This window comes from Protobothrops mucrosquamatus, unplaced genomic scaffold (genome assembly GCF_001527695.2).
Source record: "Protobothrops mucrosquamatus isolate PMUCROS unplaced genomic scaffold, P.Mucros_1.0 scaffold508, whole genome shotgun sequence".
Classification (NCBI taxonomy): domain Eukaryota; kingdom Metazoa; phylum Chordata; class Lepidosauria; order Squamata; family Viperidae; genus Protobothrops; species Protobothrops mucrosquamatus.
The window spans coordinates 251538-273141 of record NW_015386823.1 but is presented as its reverse complement, the minus strand read 5'-3'; the positions used below and the strand labels follow the sequence as shown (position 1 = coordinate 273141).

The following is a 21604-nucleotide window of genomic DNA, read 5'->3' as shown; positions in this document are numbered from 1 at the left end:
TTTTATCTGGCCATATGTCAAATTTCAGCTACTTTGTTATGAGTCTTGAGAATATTTGCCTTGTCATTTGCAACTTCTAACATACAACTGCTTTTTCCTATTTCAATTGTTCATGCTATTCCATAGTTTGGGAACATCACGAATATTTTTTTTAAGTTATTGTTCCTTAACTTCATGCATTAGCAACTGGAGTTTGTATCTCATAGGCAGGGAAAATATACCAATATAGTAACTCTACATCTGCTGGTCAAATGTTAATGTACCTTCATTCTTCACAAAAAAATAATATCCTACTAGACCAATGAACCTGTTTCCTCTTTTTAGTTTAACTTAGATTGCATATACTAGTTCCTACTAATGTACAATCATTACATTATAAACAATAGGTTTTTTTATAGTGGTTCATATACATATTCAGAGACATTCCCTACATTACTTGCCATATATTTGTTTTGGCTGTTGTCATAGCCAAGGTCACAACATGTCTATGTTATATGACAGAGCTCATATTTGAAGACAAATGTTTTGTTGCAATCAATAGTTTCTGAGCTTGTAAAAACAGATACTGAAAAGCAACTTTATTCTTTTCGTTTTTCTTTGGTTAATGTTCTATGCATTTCAAAATAAAAAAATATAGCTGACAGAAATATATTGGGTTTGGTAAACAACAATTCTACAGAATTATTTTGGGTTCGGTAAACAAAAAGGTTCCCCTCTCCATAACGAGGACCCAAAATAGACAGCAACAGATACATGGTAGTACCAATAAAATTGTGACATTAACAATCTACTGAAACTGTAGCTGCAAAGAAACTTTTATTGATGTTATATTACTCTCTTTAATTTTGGTACAGGTGAAGTTAGATTAAGATACATGAATGGGGAGGAGGGAGTATTCCAACAGTAGCTTGCACAGTCTGTCCTTTTATTTTTTCTCAACCACTTTCCATCAGGCACCACTTTTAACTGTCACCTTTGTGATCTCTAGCTGAATCAAATGTGACCTGAAATCTGCCAGTTAACTGTTTCATGGTCGATGGATGGTTAGATAGATATTAAATACAAAAAACTAAGAAAGAGAATACAAAAATTAGAAAAAAGGAAAAGCTGAAAAAAGAAAAAATATGCAAAATGATTTAAGGATATGTATTTGAAGATACACAGATAAAAGCGCTAGTGCACACATAGACACACATAAATAAATTGAAGTCATGATTCATTACAGTTATCCATGACCATGGAATATTTAGAGCCATATTTTTGCCTTTCTATAGCTGAAGTCTTTTGACCATTTTTTTGTCCAGAAATCAATTCCTATATGATACACTTCAAAAGTATAATGCCTTTGAAAATATTAGATCTCAAACTTGAATTAATACAGATAATTGCTTCTTACTGAAATGTAACAATAAATTTAAAGAAAGCATTAATTACACTGCCTCTCCAAAAATATAAATGTAATTAGGTAATTTCTATAAGACTTCTTGTTGAAAAGGATATAATCTAAAAATCTAATGATATTTTTGTATTTTAATAACTTTTTTATTGGTTAAGTAATACATGTAAGCAAAAGAAAAGATAAATATATGTACTTTGAGGATTTGAAAAAACACTTAGAAACAGCAAAACAGCAAAAAAAACTATAAAAGATATTCTGGTAGTCCCTCTCTTTTTCCCTCCCTTTTTTTTTCTCCCTAACCATTAATTGCCATTGAACATTGTATTTTCTTGGGTATTATTGCTCATTTCTGTTTGGTTCATTTTAATAATTTTTAAATCTCTTTTTCTTCAGAGTGTTAGCTTGTTTTGCTGTGTGTTACATTGTATATAAGAGAAAACTTTTTTCTTATCTGTAGTTGCTATCCTCTGGCCACTTATTTCAGCTTGCTTGGTCTAGTACATATGGTATACACTTATCTAGGATCAAGATTCATACATTCTGCTCCATTTCTCCCAGTATATCATTGGTCCTGGAACCCTTGTTGATTTGTTTTCAAGGATTCTAGAAATAATTAGACAGTTCTTGCATACTTTGTTTACTTGCTTCAGGAAAAATATTATATGTTCTTCTCTGTGAGGAATTTATTCCAGATGTTAAGATTGATTCCAAAAGACCAGAAGGGGATTGACAGCTCCTCTTCTGAATTCCCATGAATGTTAGGATGATCTCATCAACCTGTGTCTCATCAACTTTTGCCTCACCCCCTACTTTCACTTGATGGATAAATAACTTTGTCAGTTTATTGATTCTGTAATTCCTGAAATTCAGGAAAGATAAATTTGAGCAGCTGTTTGGATCACAAAATACAGGTAGTAGTTAACTTATGACCACAATTGAGCCCAACATTTCCATTACTAACAAGACAATTGTTAAGTGAGCTTTGTCCTGTTTTACAGCCTTTCTAGCCACAGTTACTAGGTGAATCACTGCAGTTGTTAAATGAATCTGGCTTCCCCATTGACTTTGTTTATCAAAAGGTTGCAAAAGATGATCACATGACCATGGGACACTGCAATAGTCATAAATATATGCCAGTTGCCAAGCATTCAAATTTTGATCACATGGCCACAGGGATAATGCAATAATCATAAGAGTGAAAAAGAGTTATAAGCCACTTTTTCAGTGCTGTTGTAACTTCAAAAAGTTACTAAATGAATGGTTGTAAGTCAAGGAATACCTGTAAATTCTCTAGCAAAAATCACAGTGGCAGAGTAAGTCCTGATACTTAAAAGGAAGTCTGATGAGTTTCCCTGAGAAGTCTTTTGTCACTTGGATTCTTTGGGTGTGCCTCTAGACTTTGAGATCAAAGTAGTGAATGAATATCTATGAGAAATGCTCACTTTAGAAAGTGAATCATCTTTCTCCAGCATGAGGATGGAGAATCCATGAATGGGTTTAGACTGTCTTCCTGCCCAATTAGAGTAAGTCTGACAAAGTAGCCACGCCTTCTGCTGGGTCCTGTGCTTCCCAGACACGACTTAGTCTTCAGCCCAGCAGGACACGATTGTGCTTGGTTTCCTTATCAGACTCTTGGACAGGTTGTAATTTTCCTTTTTTTTCCCCTTCGTGGATTCTCTTCCCCAATTCCAGCGCTGGGATCAGTGCTGCCCCAAGCCCAGGGTCTTCGATTTCAACAGATCAGGATTAAATTTAATCGAATTTTAATTTAATTTAATTTGAAACTCTTTAAAAATTAAAGCCTTGAGCTCAGCGTTCCCGGCAGGGAATGCAGGCCCTCACCAAGCAGCTGAGAATTGAACAGCTGAGCGGCGGTCCCGTTTGGCATGCCAATCGCGACCGCCATCTATTTAAACCGTGCAGTTTGCCCCTCTTATCTAGACGCCCGCAGGGGACCAGGAGAGGCAGGGGTGATACATCTGGGTCAGAGGAGGTTCGTCAACGAAGCCTCGGACACAAGGACCCTCTTGTGTTCCGTTTTCGGTATGCAGCCGCCATGTTGGACCACGCGGCCGGCAAAACCTTGCCGTTTGAAACTTGCCGCTTCAGCTGAAGGCCAGCTGATCCGCAGAATCAGCAGCAGGCTAGGATTCAGACCAGAGTAGGCTCGACAGCTGAGCCTCGGCCCCAAGGACTCCTCTGTGCATCTGCCTTGAGCTCGTGGTTGCCATCTTGGACCACGCAGCCAGCACAGCTTTGTCCTTTTAAATTTGCCGCTTCAGCTGGAGACCAGCTGATTTACTAGCCTTCGGTCCAGAGCAGAGGATCTGTCCCAAGCCGACCTGATCTTCACCTAGCCAGGCCAGTATTACTAATTAATTTAATAATAAATGTGTATCATTAATTAATTTAATTAATTATTATCATTAATTATTAATCAAGTTGTTGGTTAAATTAATTAAAATAGATTAATATTATTTAAATCAGTATTATTAAATTACTAAATTATTATCAAATTAATTTAAATCAGTAGTATTAAATTACCACAGCTAACCCTCACAACATCAAAGGAGGACAAGCATTTATCTGCCACTAACAAGGGACGTGTGTGCCGGTGCTCGCCAAATTGTGGTTTTGGCCGCCCCGTCCGCCTGAACCATTGCGCTATCAGTGCGCTCTCAGGCATTGATAAAAAGCCATCAGGAGCATTTTGGTGTGTGAGAGGCCTCCCGGTCCAGCGTCCATCATAGTCTAGAGCAATCACTGGCTCTGCCAGTATCTGGGATCACAACCATACCCAGCGCTCTACTCCCATATCTCAGTGGTGATGGCAGACAATGCGGTACCTCAGACCACACAGGGTGCGCCTGGCACTCCCGTGCCAGGGAATCCCAAGTCCTCCAAGTTGAAGGCTGCAGGAAAACTTAAGGCCAAGGCCAAGGCTGTTCCTGGCAAGAAGCCCTCCAAGGCAGCAGAGAAGGAGGCCAGCAGGAGGCACCTAGCCTTGGAGAAGCAATTCTCCAAGGCTCAGCAACTAAATACCAGTAGACGGTCCAGACCGTTTAACCCGCAGCTGGCCCCATTCGGCTCCCTAGTTCAACAGGCTGGTACCCGGTTGGCGAGGCCAGACAGGGAGAAGACCCGCCTCTCAATCAGGGAACAAGCCCTCAATGGGTAGCTCCTTCACTCAGGTCCCAATTGGCACCAGAGGCCATATTCACACCCAAGCATCCAGCCTCCGTCCCGCTGAGCCTCAGGGGATGCGGCCAGAGCAATTTCAGGTGTTACTGGCTCAAGCGTTTGCCCAGGGAATGGCATCTTGGTTCAACCAGGGGCCCAGGTCAGAATTTGTGACTCCCACGACTCCTCAGCACTACCGGGCGGAAAGCCCAGGATATCCTGAATCTGTCTTGTCCGACCATTCGTCTCAGGACAGAGACTCAAGCCCAGAGGATTATGGGTCAATGGACATCCAATTATCCGAGGATGAGTCTGCTCCGGACCCCTCTCCCTTCATTGGTCTATTCGACCCGGGCCTATTTAAGTCATTCCTACTGAAGGCAACTATCTCGGCCAACATTTCCCCTGATCAGGAACTCCAACCGGTTCCCTCCTCCAGCCAGGACTCAAAGCCCCTCTTCTCTGAGCCCACAATTACGGAGAGACATATCCCTTGTCCCCCCTTTTTCCTGAATACCATTCAAAAGCAATGGGGGACCCCTGGCACCCTCCCGTCACTGGGGGAGGGATGGAGAAAAAGTTGTTCAACGTCGCCCTGGCCTTGTCAGAACTCTTGGAGGTTCCGACCGTTGATGATTCACTAACACCAATATTTTCTTCTTCCACGGTGTCAGGAGACATGGCTGAGGCCTTAAAAGCAGAGGACAGAAAATCTGAGTTTTCCTTACGCAGGTCTCACCAAGCCTCGGCATGGTCGGTGAAGGCATCCACTTCCACCTCCTTCTTTTCCAGGACTTCCATTATATGGCTCCGAGAGCTCCAAGCCATGATCTCTCTGGACTAGGTTCGTGCTCATCAGAATCTGAGTAAGTTAGTGGCCACCTCTGAATACATGGTGGACGCATCACTACACGCCGCCAGATTTTCATCCCGAGCCATAGCCGCCAATGTCACAGCCCGCAGACTCCTATGGCTCAAGCAATGGTGAGCGGACTTAAAATAAAAGTGGCGCCTGGCTACCGCCCCCTATCGAGGCGGGCAACTATTTGGAGAGGTGCTCAACCCTTATCTGGTGGAGAACAGGAACAAGCACAAAGTGTTGGCCTACCTTAACAGAAGGGCGGACAGACAGTCCAATCCGTACTCACGTAGGTCGCTGTTTCAATCAGGATCTGAGTGGGCTCCGCCTTCTCGCCCTTTCCACTCCAGACCTGACCGCCAATCGGAACGCCCCGCTCCAAGGCCACGACAGCAACTCCGGGCCAAGCGGCCCTTTCGAGGCACGGGAGGCTGCCCCTTCAGAAGAAACAAGTGACTCCAGGACAGCTCTCCCCATAGGCAGCAAACTCACCTTCATTTGCGAGTGGGAGGCCACCACCACAGACACCTGGGTGCTCAACACAATCAAGTACGGCTTCCCCTTGAGTTTGCATCCCATCCGCCAGAACGATTCATTTCTTGCCCAGCTCCCAGCAATCCGGGCAAGATACGACTCATGAGTCAAGCCATTCATCACCTTCTGGAAATCAGAGCCATAGAGCCAGTGCCGGCTGGCCAACTGGGAAGGGGGTTCTATTCCATCCTATTCGTTGTATCAAAGGCTTCGGGGGGATGGAGAGCAATATTAGACCTGAAGGGATTAAACTCTCATCTTGTTTACAAAAGGTTCAAGATGCAGACACTTCAGTCCATTCTGGCCAGCATCAGATGGCACAATCTCCTAACGTCTGTCGACCTCACGGAAGCATACCTTCACATCCCCATCCTCCCCTACCACCAAAGGTTCCTCAGGTTCTGTTATGCGAACCATCATTACCAGTACAAGGCTCTACCATTTGGCCTCTCGTCCGCTCCAAGAGTATTTACCAAGATCTTTGCAACCCTGGCCGCTCACCTAAGACTGGTCCCAGTACGGCTCCAATGTTACCTGGACGACATCCTCATCCAGTCCACTTCCTTGCAGAGAGCTCGGTCGGACCTGGCCTTGTCCATCAGGACCCTCCAAGACCACGGGTTCTCGGTGAATTTCCAAAAGAGCCAGACAGAACCTTCAACCCGCCTCCTTCACTTGGGCGCGATCATAGACACCAATCTCTGCATGGTCTATCTGTCACCGGGACATCAGGGCCCTAGTCAGGCAGGTACGGAAGGAGCGGGTGGTCACCCTGGCCACACTCTTCCAACTGTTAGGAAAGATGGTTTCCTGTATGGGGATAGTGCCATGGGCCAGATTACACTCCAGAACCCTTCAATAGTTCTTACTCCCATTTCAGAGACAGGGCACCAGCTCCTCCAACAAGAGAGTAATTGTTCCCGCCCAAACCCTAGAGCAGTGTTTCTCAACCTTGACAATTTTAAGGCATGTGGACTTCAACTCCCAGAATTCCACAGCCAGCAATGCTGGCTGTGGAATTTTGGGAGTTGAAGTCCACATGCCTTAAAATTGTCAAGGTTGAGAAACACTGCCCTAGAGTCTGTTCAGTGGTGGACCTCCCCAGCAGTAGCCAAAGGATCCCTATTCAAGGAACCAGCCAGACTTACCCTAACGACAGACGCCAGCCTATTCGGCTGGGGGGCACAACTGCAGTCACAGTTAGCTCAGGGCCGATGGTCACAATCGTACCTCAAACACAACATAAACTGGCTAGAGCTCAGGGCCATACATCTAGTACTGTGTCACTTCAGTGACAGGGTGGTGGGACAACATGTCCTGGTGCTCACAGACAATGTGGCAGCGAAAGCCCATGTGAACCGGCAGGGGAGTACTCGGTCCAGGTTTGATTTTGATTTTGATTTTATTAAATTTATACCCCGCCCTTCTCCCGCCCTTCTCCCAAGGCCCAGCTGCTGAGCCATTGGGCAGAAACCAACCTCTCCTCCCTCAAGGCAGAGCACATCTCAGGGGAGGCAAACCAGCAGGCGGACTCCTTGAGCAGGTCGACAGTGGACCACTCAGAATGGCGCCTGCATCCCGATCTATTCAGGGAGATCTCGGAGAGGTTCGGACTCCCAGTGGTGGACCTGTTCACCTCCCCAGCTCCCAAGGTTTTTCGAATGTCCAGCTCCCAAGGTTTTTCTCCCAGTTCCCATCTCCAGGGGCGGAACAGGCGGACGCCCTCCGCAGTCCATAGCCCGAGGGCTTGCTCTATGCCTTTCCCCCTCTCCCTTTGCTCCCGGCCGTTATCTGGAAGGTACTACAGGAGCAGGCAGAGGTGATATTAATTGTTCCACACTGGCTGAGACATCCGTGGTTTGCCGACCTCGTGAGCCTTTCCATCTCTCCGCAGTTACCTGTATAAAAAACACCTGTCCACAGAAGCAAGCAATCAATCAGATTCCAAACTCTCCACTTTGACCAAGACCTAAGAGCTGTCCAAGGATGTCAGGGACAAGATTGTAGACCTACACAAAGCTGGAATGGACTAAAAGACTATCACCAAGCAGCTTGGTGAGAAGGTGACAACAGTTGGTGCGATTATTCGCAAATGGAAGAAACACAAAATAACTGTCAATCTCCCTCGGTCTGTTTGGAAGAGGAGGAATGAGCCTATAACTCCAAAAACACCAATCCCCACCATCAAACATGGAGGTGGAAACATTATGCTTTGGGGTTGTTTTTTTTTGCTAAGGGGACAGGACAACATCACTGCATCAAAGGGATGATGGACGGGGCCATGTACTGTCAAATCTTGGGTGAGAATCTCCTTCCCTCAGCCAGGCTATTGAAAATGGGTTGTGGATGGGTATTCCAGCATGGCAATGACCCAAAACACATGTCCAAGGCAACAAAGGAGTGGTTCAAAAAGAAGCACATTAAAGTCCTGGAGTGGCCTAGCCAATCTCCAAACCTTAATCCCATAGAAAATCTGTGGAGGGAGCTGAAGGTTCGAGCTGCCAAACGTCAGCCTTGAAACCTTAATGACTTGGAGAGGATCTGCAAAGAGGAGTGGGACAAAATCTCCCCTGAGATGTGTGCAAATCTGGTGGCCAACTGCAATGTCTGACCTCTGTGATTGCTAACAAGGGTTTTGCCACCAAGTACTAAGTCGTGTTTTGTGAAGGGGTCAAATATTTATTTCACTCATTAAAATGCAAATCAATTTATAACTTTTTTGAAATGCGCTTTTCTGGATTTTTTGTTGTTATTCTGTCTCTCACTATTAAAATAAACCTACCATTAAAATTATAGACTAATCATTTCTTTGTCAGTAGGCAAACGTACAAAATCAGGGGATCAAATAATTTTTTCTATCACTGTAAGACTTGGTATTGTGAGAACAGTTTATGTTTTGTAATACTGTTTGTATTTATTTTTTACCTATTTTGTATTTTGAATGTAACTGCAATATTAAGGGAGTTTTTGATTGTTACATTTTGAAACCTTGTATAGATGCAACATTTTTTTAAAAAACAAAAATACATAGCTCAATAACTTTTCAGTAACTATTCCTCCCATACTTCGTGGCTATTTTAAATTTAAAAGGAAACCTCATTCATAGGTAGATTTCCCCTCAATGGGGATTGTAATAACTGGAATGTATTTTATTTATTGCATTTATATTCTGCTGCCATCCAAATAGATGACAATCCAAAAAGTGGACCCTGCCCATGTGGGAATAACGCTAGGATGATGATGATGATGATCCTGATCCAAATTGCCAGTTATATATGTTTAGTTACTATTGTAACTTTTTCATTTGTGTGGTGTATAATCTAAACATTGACTGAATGCTTATTTGGTTTGATAATATTTTTAATGGTTACATAATATAAAAGGGATGAATAGGCAATACGGTATATTTTATATAGTATGTACATATTATGTCCCAGTCTAATACAGTGGTATGGCACAATTAATAAAAATAAAAGTTTTTCTAAGTAACATTGAATATTTTATTCCTGAAGCTTGGACATCTTTGCATTTTATAATCTATCTTGCATACATTTGCTTTTACAATGGTAAGTATACTTTATTAGTTGAAACCTTTAAAGAGATTCCTTTTAAGAACAATAGAAGTGGATTGTTAGGCACTTCTAACTCTTAAAATAACCCCCCCCCCCCAAATAAATCCTATTTAAAACTCCAGTTCCATCATATTGAAAACAATAAAATCCAGGAACTTTCGCTTCCTACTGAATCTCATAAGCAACTTTCATTAATTCATGCACTTGATTAATCTTTAATTTTCTGTATAGTAGTTTAACTGAAGATTGTAAATAAAGTGACCCAATGTAAGAAGTATTAAGAATTATTTCGTCAGCATTAGCATATTATATGTTGAAAAGCATTTGTGGACTTAGTAAAAATTAGCAGTGAGATTATTCTGATAGCAAAATATTCTCCCAGGATGTGGGGGGCGGGGTATTCTGCTGACAATTCTTGTCTAACAACTTTTATATTCTGCTTCAAAGATCATCTACAAGAAATTAGTTTCTAAGTTCATTTGTCAATGAAGAGAACACATACAGTACTTTTAAATCTTTCAGTAAGTGGCTGGCTTTCACAATAATTTTACTAACAACTATATTTTTGGATTTTTTCCCAACTGACAAATTCATAACTTATTTATAAAGAAATGTTGAATTTATTTCTGAGTTCACAGTTTAAATACACAACACTTGAAATTTCATACTTTTAGCTATTTTTGTTATTAAGACTCCAAGAAAATGTCATTGTGTATACTATGTTTGCTGTTTTCTAGCCAAACAAGGCTTCATCTTTGAAAGTAAACCATTGTCAATGTATAATTTGAGTTCTCTAATTTTGTATATTTGCTAAAATATGGTAAAATGTGCCATCACTGTTTAATATGTTGATTATTTGATTTAGTTATTTTTTCCCAATATATATGCAGAAAAATAAGAGTTGCTGTTGAGTTTCTATTTACAGTAAGATTCTTTATTTGCTTATTTCTTAGGTCACATTTTAGCACATGGCAGCAGTTATGCAAGCGAATATAGATTAAGTACAAGTATTAGATAAAGCATTAGGAAGTTATAACTAATGATGCCTTTAATTTTTTTAATTTTAGCATAAAAATTGATAGCAAAGTTAATGTTTGTTTCACATAAAGTTGAGAAGAAAATTTAACTACTTGAATGCTTCCATTATTTTTCATGCCATAAAAATTATGGATTTTTTTCTTATAAAATTCTAGGCATTATGCCATTAAATGCAATACATAGTAATAATACATTTTGTGTTATTAGTTTTGAGGAAATTATACTGTATATTTTTACATCTAGGTGACTGAGAATTTCTATATTGTGAATTTATTATGTACATTTCCCTATGTGATGGATACATTATTGCAATTAGATTAAAACCCTTAAATGCTTGTATTGTAGTCCAAATGATGACATTATAGGGTTTTGATATTCACGTTTTCTTAGATTTCACAATATTGTATCATATGTTTCTATATTATTCAGCATTCAGGATATTATCTCTCTCTGGATATATGCAAGCATATATGGATAGACCTCATTTAGCAATGACAATCATCAAGCAAGGTGGTTGCTAAGTGAAGCCGTAACTGCTTACAGTTTTACTTCAGCTTTCCTTTGTTTTCTATATCTGTGAAGGTCATAAATACAAAGATCGATTGCTGAATTACTGCAACAGTTGCTCTATGAGGCAATCATTTATGAGGATTACATAATACCAGTGTGTATTTTTTTAATATATTATAAATAAATTTAAACAGAAATGGCATCCAAATAGCAAATAAAAATTCAGGGTGTATGAAGGAAGCTCTTAATTGTTTCTCGGTAACTCAATAACATTGTTTAGAAAATTAAAAGATACTGTTAAAATGTTATTAACCTAGAATTTATGCATATCCTCGAACTTAAATGATATATTTATTTTAAAGATTCTGCTAAAGCGATGTAAGAAAAAGAGCAACATGCTTTATTTAATTGCTTGAAATCTTAGTATTTTTCAAAATAATGGCAAATCCAGTGATTGAATGTATGATGGATACTGCTGCCTACCGAAGATTTAATTTGCACAGGTAAGCAAAGGTAATACAAGGAGTTTGCAAGTAAATCCTTAAATTGTCCATGAAATAAACATTTTTTTTATTGTTAAGTAGAAGTATGCATGCATACGTCATACATTTTGGGAGAGAACAAAGAGGAAATATATACTGTGCTTCATTATTTTGCATGTTTTTTGTTATCTCAAAATCTTCAGTTATTAATATTTTAAAAGGAATTTGTAATGAGATACCACATCAATTATATACTAAAAATAAATTTTAATGGCAAAAATATTTCAGTATTAGTTTAAGAAAGGACATAAATCACTGGAACTATATAAAAGAGATTCAAACTGTCTTAACATATGCATTATGCAATAAAACAAGATACGATTTGTGTGCTTTGGATAACAAATTCTTATCTGACTCATTTATTTTGTGTACAGTCTCCCTTTGAATTTTTTTGCTTGTGTTAAGATGTGAGATTAATAAACCAGAGAATTTAGTGAAGTCTGGTAAATTTTTTACTATAAATGATAGTTTTTGAAATTTTGAATCCTAATGCTATTTGTAACACATAAGTAGAATAAAATACAATCAAATCTTAACTCAATAGTTGCCAGCTAGCCATGGCTTCTCAATTGTAATTGGAAGATAATAAGCTTTAAAATGTAGGATAGATGCAGAATTACTGAGATAAGGTCTAAAGCATATAAATGCTTACCAAACATGCTAACTAGTAAATGATATTTTTACTTGCTGTTGATGTAATTTTTAACATTATTTTGAAGATCGCAAAATTTCATATCAGCTTGAAATTCCTGTTAGCATTGCGTGAGTTTATATGATGCTTGAATGGAATGCTAATCGTTCAGCTCAAAACATATGGATTTTATTCAGTTTTATATCCAGCATACCACCACCACCACCACCTTCTAGTAAAAATATTTCTGTAACCTTGGAAAAAGGATGATATTTAAATAGATGTCTATATTGGGATCTTTACATGACCTTAAATATTAGAATCTTTATATGATTTTGAGCATTTGCTTGTGCTTTGTTGGTAACTGTAGTATTTCTATATTTGGCTAGGAAGTTTTGTAATGGCGGTTCTATTTATTTAACAATATTCTTTATTGGTTTTGATAAAATAGACAACATAAAATTCATAGCACCTTTTCTGTTAGCCACTTAATTTTCTTTACTCAGATATTTCTAGTTTGTATTTGTACTTTAATGCTCATATGTAGTTCTATTGGCCTGAAAAGTTAGTATGGTTTTTCTTTTTAACAGAAGATTTTACTTTTAAGTATATTCTTAATATATATTTTACTAAGTATTAATTGAAAGGGCTTAGAAAATCCTATAATATTGGTATATTTGACAGCATGACGGTTGTATTATGAATACTTGTTTTTGCTAATTTCTGATTATGACATTTTTATGAGCAGAGTCCAGAAAGACTCTTAGTTATGTGAATCAGTCCTTTATTTATTAATTATTTTAGTGGACAGAGAACTGAAATATTTTATTCATGTTGTAGTACTTGTTGTATATAATAAACAAGGGTTATTTAAAGCAAAAAAAACCCCATTTTTTAAAAGAAATAGTTCATCTCTTGATATTTGATCATTCTTGTTCTTATACCAGGGTTTATGCCGTGTGTTTTAGTACAACATTTGTCATAGATCTCATGAATACTTTTAAATCTAATTGTATATAAGGGTATTATTATTGCCAATTTTAATATTTTGGCATTCTGTATATAAATTATAGATATATTTATTTTACATTACAAAATTTCAGAATTTCAAAAATTTCAGAATTGTAGAATGTCTTGCCTCTTACTTTTTTATTATATACATTGTATACATTAATGTATACATTATATAGATGGTTTTAGCTGTATTCTGGGAAGAAAACAATGCCAAATAAGTAAACACATACTGCTTTACAGGTTGTAGTTTTTAATTAATTCTGTTCTAATTTCTTCAGGTTATCAATCAGTGGAATTGTCTGAAACTTCACATATGTGTTCCATCATCGATAATACATATCCTGTCAGCTTTTTTACTCAGGATGACAATGTTCTCTTTTCTTTGATAAAAATTAAAATTATGAAATCTGATAATACTATGCATCTTACTAAGTTTTTAACCATTATAGTTTGATCAATACTTGATAATATTTATTTTTTATTTTAAGAGATACTTTAATAGTTGCATTTTTTTATGTAATTACAGAATCTAAGTGAACCCAATTGGCAATACTTATTTCATGTTCATGTGGTAATCTTAAAAACAAATCCAGTAATTCATTTGCCTACAATTACTCCACCCGTCTACAAATAAATTACTTAAAAAGAAAAAAGCCTGACCTTCAAGTTTTGCTGAATTTTTACTGTCTATCTATGCCAGGGGTGTCAAACTGCTGGCCTGTCGGCCAGATGCGTCATGACGAAACTGCCCCCACCCCATTGCCGACAATGGGAAAAAAGGTGCGATACATCATGACACGCGTGACGTTGCGAGTTTGACACCCCTGATCTATGCTATCATATAGAATAGGCTACAGCTTGATGACTATATATTGCCAGATATTTGCTATTGTTAAAGCACAATTTAAGATTAATATATGTATTTTATATTACATAAAGAATACTTTACATTTTTAAATTCTGAGACCAGTATATATTACTGCTTCCAGTGTGATTAATGTAATAATGCTACAGAATATTTCATATTATTGTTCCATAATTAAATCTCAGAAAAGTATTAAATATGACACAATTACAAGTAGCTGTAAATACTGCCATCTATTTTGATTCTTCACAGGGGCAGTTAGTATACTTAAGGCTGATCTCTGGGTGGTCATCTCGGTATTATTTTGTGTCTTCTTTATTAAAGACCAGAATTTTTAAAAAGAATAAAGTACTAATTTCTATTAATGGAAGAAATGGTATTTCTTGATTTTATGAAATTATAAGTGTTATTTCATAAATTGGTTGGCCAAAAAATGAGAATGTTAAAATAATAAGTGATAGGTTGACGATGCAAATTATGTTTACTTTCAGAGAGAACAGGAAATGAGAATGGGTGATATGGGTCCTCGTGGAGCATTAAACATGGGAGGTAGGGATCTGAAGCAAAAGGCTCTTGTTCTTGAAAGTTATTTTGAGACTGTACATGTTACTTGTGTAGACTTTGGCAGATAATCTTGACCAAAATTTTAATTTGTTATATACTGGACTATTTTTTTCTTTCAAACATAATTTTTGATTTTATAAAATTAAAGGTAATGGGAAAAACTGTCAGTATCAACTGACAAACATGAATTCCTGTTTCTTGTAAACGTTTCTAAAATTTTGTCTGAGTAAATGTAAAATTAAAATACATCACAGTACAAGTAAACATTTGATTTAATTAGATTTACTTCTTGGGAATTTATAACAGGGTCTTGAATATATTGTTTTAATTGGAGGCTTATGTTTGTATTTATGGGAATAATGGGAGCAAACTATAATTAAGGGTTTAAACTTGTAAATAATCAGCTCTTTGTCTTTCAGAACTTTATTGCATTATAACCATATATATTTGTGTAATAGTATCGTGCAAAGTTACTACTTAGTCTTCAAAAACGCATTAGTGAATAATTGTACAATATGCCGAAGTTGAGATATTGATTTCTATGTTAGTTTAAAGTTGTGAGTAGAACACTCATCTCATACTTGAATTCTCCACATTACTTTAACAACAGCTATTTTGTATGTCTAATACTGATTACTTTGGTATTTCTCATTGTGGCATTTTGGGCCATCTGGTATAATAATATTTATGCGTACCTGACTAAGATTAGTCTTTGTTTTATTTGGGTAGCTTCTTCAAGAAGTGTGCTATCCAGACAACTGTAATAAGATTTGGATTAAGTTTATTATGCAGATCGATTTCATTTTGATTTTAGATTTTGAGCCAAAACTGCTTCGGATGCCTTTATAAATAACCAATATGGGGAAAAGGAGGGGGAAATGTCATGATAAATTTTAAAGCCATGTACAATTTGGCTTTTCATTTTCTGGGCAACTGTTGCTTTAGGTATAAACCTCTGTGGCAAGTTCCAGTTTCAGTTTCCATCTGTTTTGAATTAGTCTAAAGTTCAGAGTATACTTTCAAAGGGACTTTATCTCTTTAATTGATTAATTGTGCCCCCTTTTGCCCAGTCCTGTGTGTTTTCATTTAGTTCTACTGTAACAAGAATAAAGGAAAGTCTAACAACTACTCAGCCCCTATTGAAAAAGTATCTTAACATGTTAAATATATTTTAGCAGTATTTAAACCATGATTAAAATAAAAAGCTCTGCAGATTAGCTCTTATGTTGCTGAGAATATACCTGTATTAAGTAAAGCAGCACAGGAAGATGTGATTGAGGGAAAGCTCTCTTATTGTAGACATTGGGCATTACAAAACTTGTCTCTATCATTGTCTACCTAGAATTAAAATCAAGAAAATTAAAAACTACTGCTTCTGTATCTGTACTATCACTGATTTATTTCATGAGAATTATGATTTTCCACTAAAGTCAGTACATATATAATCTGATTACAATGTCCCCAGATATTTTTTCTTTGTCAGTATTAATGTGGTAACATTTTATAAAGAAGCCTCTAATTCAGTGCATTTAGTAATATCTAGTATTTGGATGGGAGACCACCAGAAAATCATAAGACTGCAGGCTACATAGGGAAATTGGAAAACCCCTAGGAAAGACAGTGGCAAATGTTGTCAAGAAAAATATGATTATAGTCCTTATGATAACCAAGCCTAAGTAAACTTTACCTTTATCTTTACCTTGTATAATTAAAAAAAATGTTATTCTAGTCAAGCATTCTATTGTTATTGCAAGTTATACAAAATAATCTTTAACTCCATATATGGTCTTCTTCAAATAAGTAGTTTCTTGCATTTTTCACTTGGTAATACTCAGATTTTCTACATTCACTGTCATAGACATAAAATTGTAGTTTAATTAGCCTTGTACAATATCATAAGCAAATGATGTTCTGGGAAAAAATGATTACACACAAAAGAACTGATATCACTTTGAAAGTTAATACCATTACTTTCAACAATTAATAGGAATTAGCTTATGGAAAAATACTTGAAATTGAGAATGTTATACTTTATTTGGAATGGTATCATTCAATAATAATTGCTTAATGCCAAAAAATTAAAGTAAATGTACAGTCTCAAAGAATAACAGCATTTTTTTTTCAAATGTTTCAACTATTATAATTTGTAATTCTTTAAAATGCAGTTAGGACAGCTCTAAGTGTAGACTGTTTTACATAGATGCCTTTAGCCCAGCACCTGCTGGAAACCAAGGTCCTCCTCCTCCACCTCCAATGATGAGTATGAATATGAACAACAGAGGGACAATGCCTGGCCCTGCAATGGGTCCAGGTCCTTCGTTGGGGCCAGAAGGAGCTACAAACATTGGAACCCCAATGATGCCAGATAATGGAACCGTGGTAATGTATCATAAACATTTATTTTTTTCCTAAAACATAGCAAATCTATCTAACAAGGATAACTTCACACTGTAACTGTAATTGTTATTGAAAATAATTTAAAAATTAAATTAGTTGCTAAATATGCCATCAATATCTATCCTATTACTGATAATTAAATAACATGTATGATTCTTTTAATATAAATAAAAGTCACGGGCAAAAAAGTTTTTATAAGTTCTTCGGGCTACTGCAAGTTACCATATTTAAAGGCGCATGAGCACATGCAGTTCAAAGTGCTTCCTCCCTCCCTCCAAATGATTATTGAAGAGACATTTAAGATTTAGTTATTATTTTGTACTGTAGACATGGATTACCGATAAGCATGCTTTATTTTGGGTGTTTTGAAATGATTCATGGTGTGAAGCTATCTTTGAATATTTTTAAAGCAAATTTAATTGATTAACAGATTTTTATTGGAATGAGTTTATAACCACAAAGCTTTTTTTGTAAAACCTGACTATTTTTAATAGAGTTTCTCCTGAAAACTAGATTTGATTCCGTTGTTAAGGACAAGGCAAGGATATTAGCTAATATTTATACTGCATTTAATATATTTAACTTCTTGGTTTTATTATTATAACATTTTTTGCTATGTTTGGAGTTCCAAAGAAGTGGAGTTGGGGAAGTAAAATTTATTCAAACAAAAAATTATTTTTGTTTGATGAGTTTTATAATATAATCAATCCCCAGGGCTGAAGAGTTTAGTGTTTTTGGCACTAAATTTTATATACATTATGCAATTTTTTAAAAGGATAATCAACTTAAATTTCTATATGTTATTTGCTGAGGAAATCGCTTTTCATAAAGTGATCTGATATACCTAGTTTCTCGGTTCAGCATGCTTTATGCATACCAAATTATGAATCCATTTCTTTACTTTTTAAGGGAGGAAAATAATGAACAGGATTATGGCACAATTAATAAAAAAATAATGATTAGGAAGCACACTATTTTTTGTCAGTAAAAGAACTGGAAACCATTTTTAAAATTACACGATCTATACCATTTTCAGAAGAGCTGAATTTGTTTTTCAAAATCACTTTAGCCTAGTATATTTGGATTGTTTCTAATATTATTATATATCTAATTCAATATTTATAGAGATCTTACATTACTGAAGGAAAAAGTAGACATATAATTAAATGTTTAAATTTGCTTAATTCTCCTTAAACATGTATTTATTGTTTTTGTAATAAATTGGATAATAACAGTACCCAACCTCACATCAGAGAACTTTTCTTTTATGGCTTCTTCCTCAGTATCCCTTCATCTATTCAGGTATACTGCAATTGATCAGAGCAGATTTGCAAGGAGTGTAGTGGGCTCTAGAAAAAGGATGCAATATTTTATACCAGTTATCTACACAGCAATTGACCCAGAAAATGAGATAATTACTGCTGGTTACTATAAATAACTTTTTAGTATTAACAATATAGCAGTATTCATATCGGTGACTTAGTTTCGGAGTTACATTCATTTCAAGAATCAGAATTTGCTGTTCTCTAAAAAATCTGCTGCTGATGACTTTGGACTTTTAGAAACTGCAATGCAGGAGAAATACAAGGACATTTCCATTCATATTTTTAACCCCAACTGCATAATAAAGTTGGAGTCGGCCAGATAGACTATTAAGTCATTTCAGGGACCTTAATTAAAATGTTCTCGTAATTAAAAGAGAATATGATCATTTTTCTACAATTTTGAATTAGGACACCCGTAATCTATTAAGTTACAACATATATTTTAAATACGTTAAATATAAATCTGGCTGTAAATGTTAATTTGAATTACATTAAACCTATATCTATCTATCTATCTATCGATCTATCTATCTATCATCTATCTATCTATCTTCCATTTATCTATAACACTTAATAATTTTGAACCTAGATTCTGTTGCATTTAGCCTCTCTTAAAAAGTTAAGCTTAAGTACCTTCTAAAATATACTTTTAATTTCATTTCTTTGTACATACTTGGTATTCTTTATACATACTTAACATACTTAATATTTATGCATACTTAGATTTTGTACAGAAGATTCAGAATATAAAATACCTATTCATTAGAATTAGACCTCTTAGAATGGTTACACCTTGCCTATCTATTCCTTTAACTTAATGACCTGGTTGTCACAATATTGTTTATTTTTTAGCTTACATCCAATTTTTAAAGGTAATGACTAAATTAATTGCTCCTTTCTTCCTTTTATGTGTCATCCTGATTCTGCTGGACTATCTGCTGAACTTCCTGAAAACATCATATTTCCCCTATTTATTGTAATTCAAACTGGGGGTTTGTTCTAAATGGACTTAATGTAGCATTCTGAGAGATTTCCTCAAGGAGGCCCACCACAAATGGGTTCACCTATGGTTAATAGGCCAGGCTCTGAAACTCCTCAACCAGCTATGGGTGGTGTAGGTGCCGTCAATAGTGGACCAAGTGGCTTTGGTAGAGGAAATCCTGGGGGCAGCTTTGAAGGACCTAACAAGCGTCGCAGATATTAAAACATTCATTTTTGTATTCTTGTGAAATTGAATGAATGACTATCTGGTGTTATACCTATAATTTCAACTGTTACTTTTGAATGGTTTTACTGTTAATATAGACATTAACCTTTTTTGTAAACTATAGACATTTTTTTGTATTTAGTCATAGGCTTAGGATAGTGTAGAAATAATGCACTTCATTTTGTACATCAGTTATTTGTGACTGCCACAAAATACAATGTGACCGTGCTGTGAAACTTGTGAGTTACATGCTTATAATAAAATAAACAGTTTAAATGATTTTGAAACACTGCTCTGCATACTATCTTTAAATTTAATTGTAAGTATCCGTAATTATTTTTCTTTGATAATGCCTATCTTTTGGAGAGAAAAAATCTGCTTTATCCATTGTAATTGTATGACAATAAAAATGCAGCTTGCAATACATAGAAAACGTTGAGGCTAATGCAGCTTTAGAAAATATGAAACTATTAGCCAATATAAATTTGTGTTTTTTTAATCAAATATGTTATTTTTCAACAACATGTATAAACCTCTTTGCAATGGGATTGTCATCGTAATGTAATCCTGTGTTCAAGTTTCAAATAAACATTTTGAGCCTTGAAAACCTACAAGTAGTGAATATTCACCTCTGATCTTAACTAGATTATGAATGGAAATAATTTTGAAGGAAACAAATTTCCGTTCACTTAATGGATCATTACTGCTATTTGCATTTTTGCTTCCTCTATAGCGGATTTATAAAATACATTCAAAGTGTTTCCTCCCCCCCCCCCCCAAACACATTTTGTTTTTTGAAAAGATTGCTAGATTCCTGTCTTTCAATACTAAAGAAAATGCTTTGTTTAACATTATGGAACCATTAGCAAGTACTTGCATTTAATAATTTTGGCAGGCAAAATATTTACAGTTCTGCACTTCATTTAAATACGTAAATCTTTTCTTCCTTGATGAAAACTTCCTCTCTTACACTGGAAGTAAAAAAATAAATAGAAAACTATCCCTGAGCTTCAGTTATACAATGCATATTAAATGTGTAAAAAAATAAAATTTTAATATATACTGGTATAATTATTCTATCATGAAAGCATTTTGTATTGGATATTTATTTTGGTTTATTTTGACCTTTATATAAGCAAATCAAGTACATTAGAGAAACAGCTGTTATTGCATATGCATAGCATGGAGCTGTGGTGACTCAGTGGTTAGAATGCAGTATTGCAGACTAACTCACTGCTCACTGCCAGTTCGATTCTGACTGGCGCAAGGTTGACTCAGCCTTCCATCCTTCTGAGGTCAGTAAAAGGAGGACCCAGATTGTTGGGGGCAGTATGCTGATTCTGTAAACCACTTAGAGAGTGTTGTAAAGCACTATAAAGCAGTACATAAATCTAAGTGCTATTGCTATTTCATGTTACATGAGTAGATTAAAATATATGAATAAACATATTTATTGCCAGTGCAAATTTGATAAGATTATTTTTAAGAAACAAGATGGGAGCTTTTCTCTGATCCCATATTTATATGAAGCTAAAAGATTTGCCTAGGATATAAGGGAGTGTGTGGAGCAAATGATTACAGGTGTTATTATGTCATTACACAAATACTACAGCTTATGTACTCGCGTCAGATATTACAATGCAAATATGCAGTATTTGTATGATTGTCATCACTTCCTTGGTTTCGTAAAGGAGACCCACATGGTCATATTTTTATCTGTGAAGAGGTGAATGAATATCTTTATATTGATACAGAATACTTCAATTTTTCTTCTGTCTGCTCTGCAGAAACAACAACTAGATTATCAGTTCTTGGACTTATACCTGTGCTATTTGTTTTAAAGAGATACTTCCTAGATTTACATTTTAAGAATGATAGTATCAATATTTTTAAAATAATGTATATGGCTCTAATTCTCAGTACTTCCATTATGTGACTCTTAAATAATAGAGATCATGCACTCAACT

At 36.0% G+C, this 21604-nt stretch overlaps 1 protein-coding gene across 2 annotated transcripts in view; it reads left to right on the top strand.

Moving 5' to 3' along the window:
* PSPC1 (paraspeckle component 1) overlaps positions 1–21604 on the top strand; it is a 53011-nt gene that overhangs the window by 14367 nt on the left and 17040 nt on the right. The window contains exons 7-9 of one of the 2 annotated variants that reach the window (XM_015816830.1): positions 14636–14693; positions 16909–17087; positions 19449–20394. In XM_015816830.1, coding sequence (XP_015672316.1) covers positions 14636–14693; positions 16909–17087; positions 19449–19634 — 423 coding nt within the window. In that variant the 3' untranslated portion in view covers positions 19635–20394. Of the gene's footprint in view, positions 1–14635; positions 14694–16908; positions 17088–19448; positions 20395–21604 lie in introns of those variants that run through there. The other variant, XR_001548896.1, reaches the window with a different exon arrangement.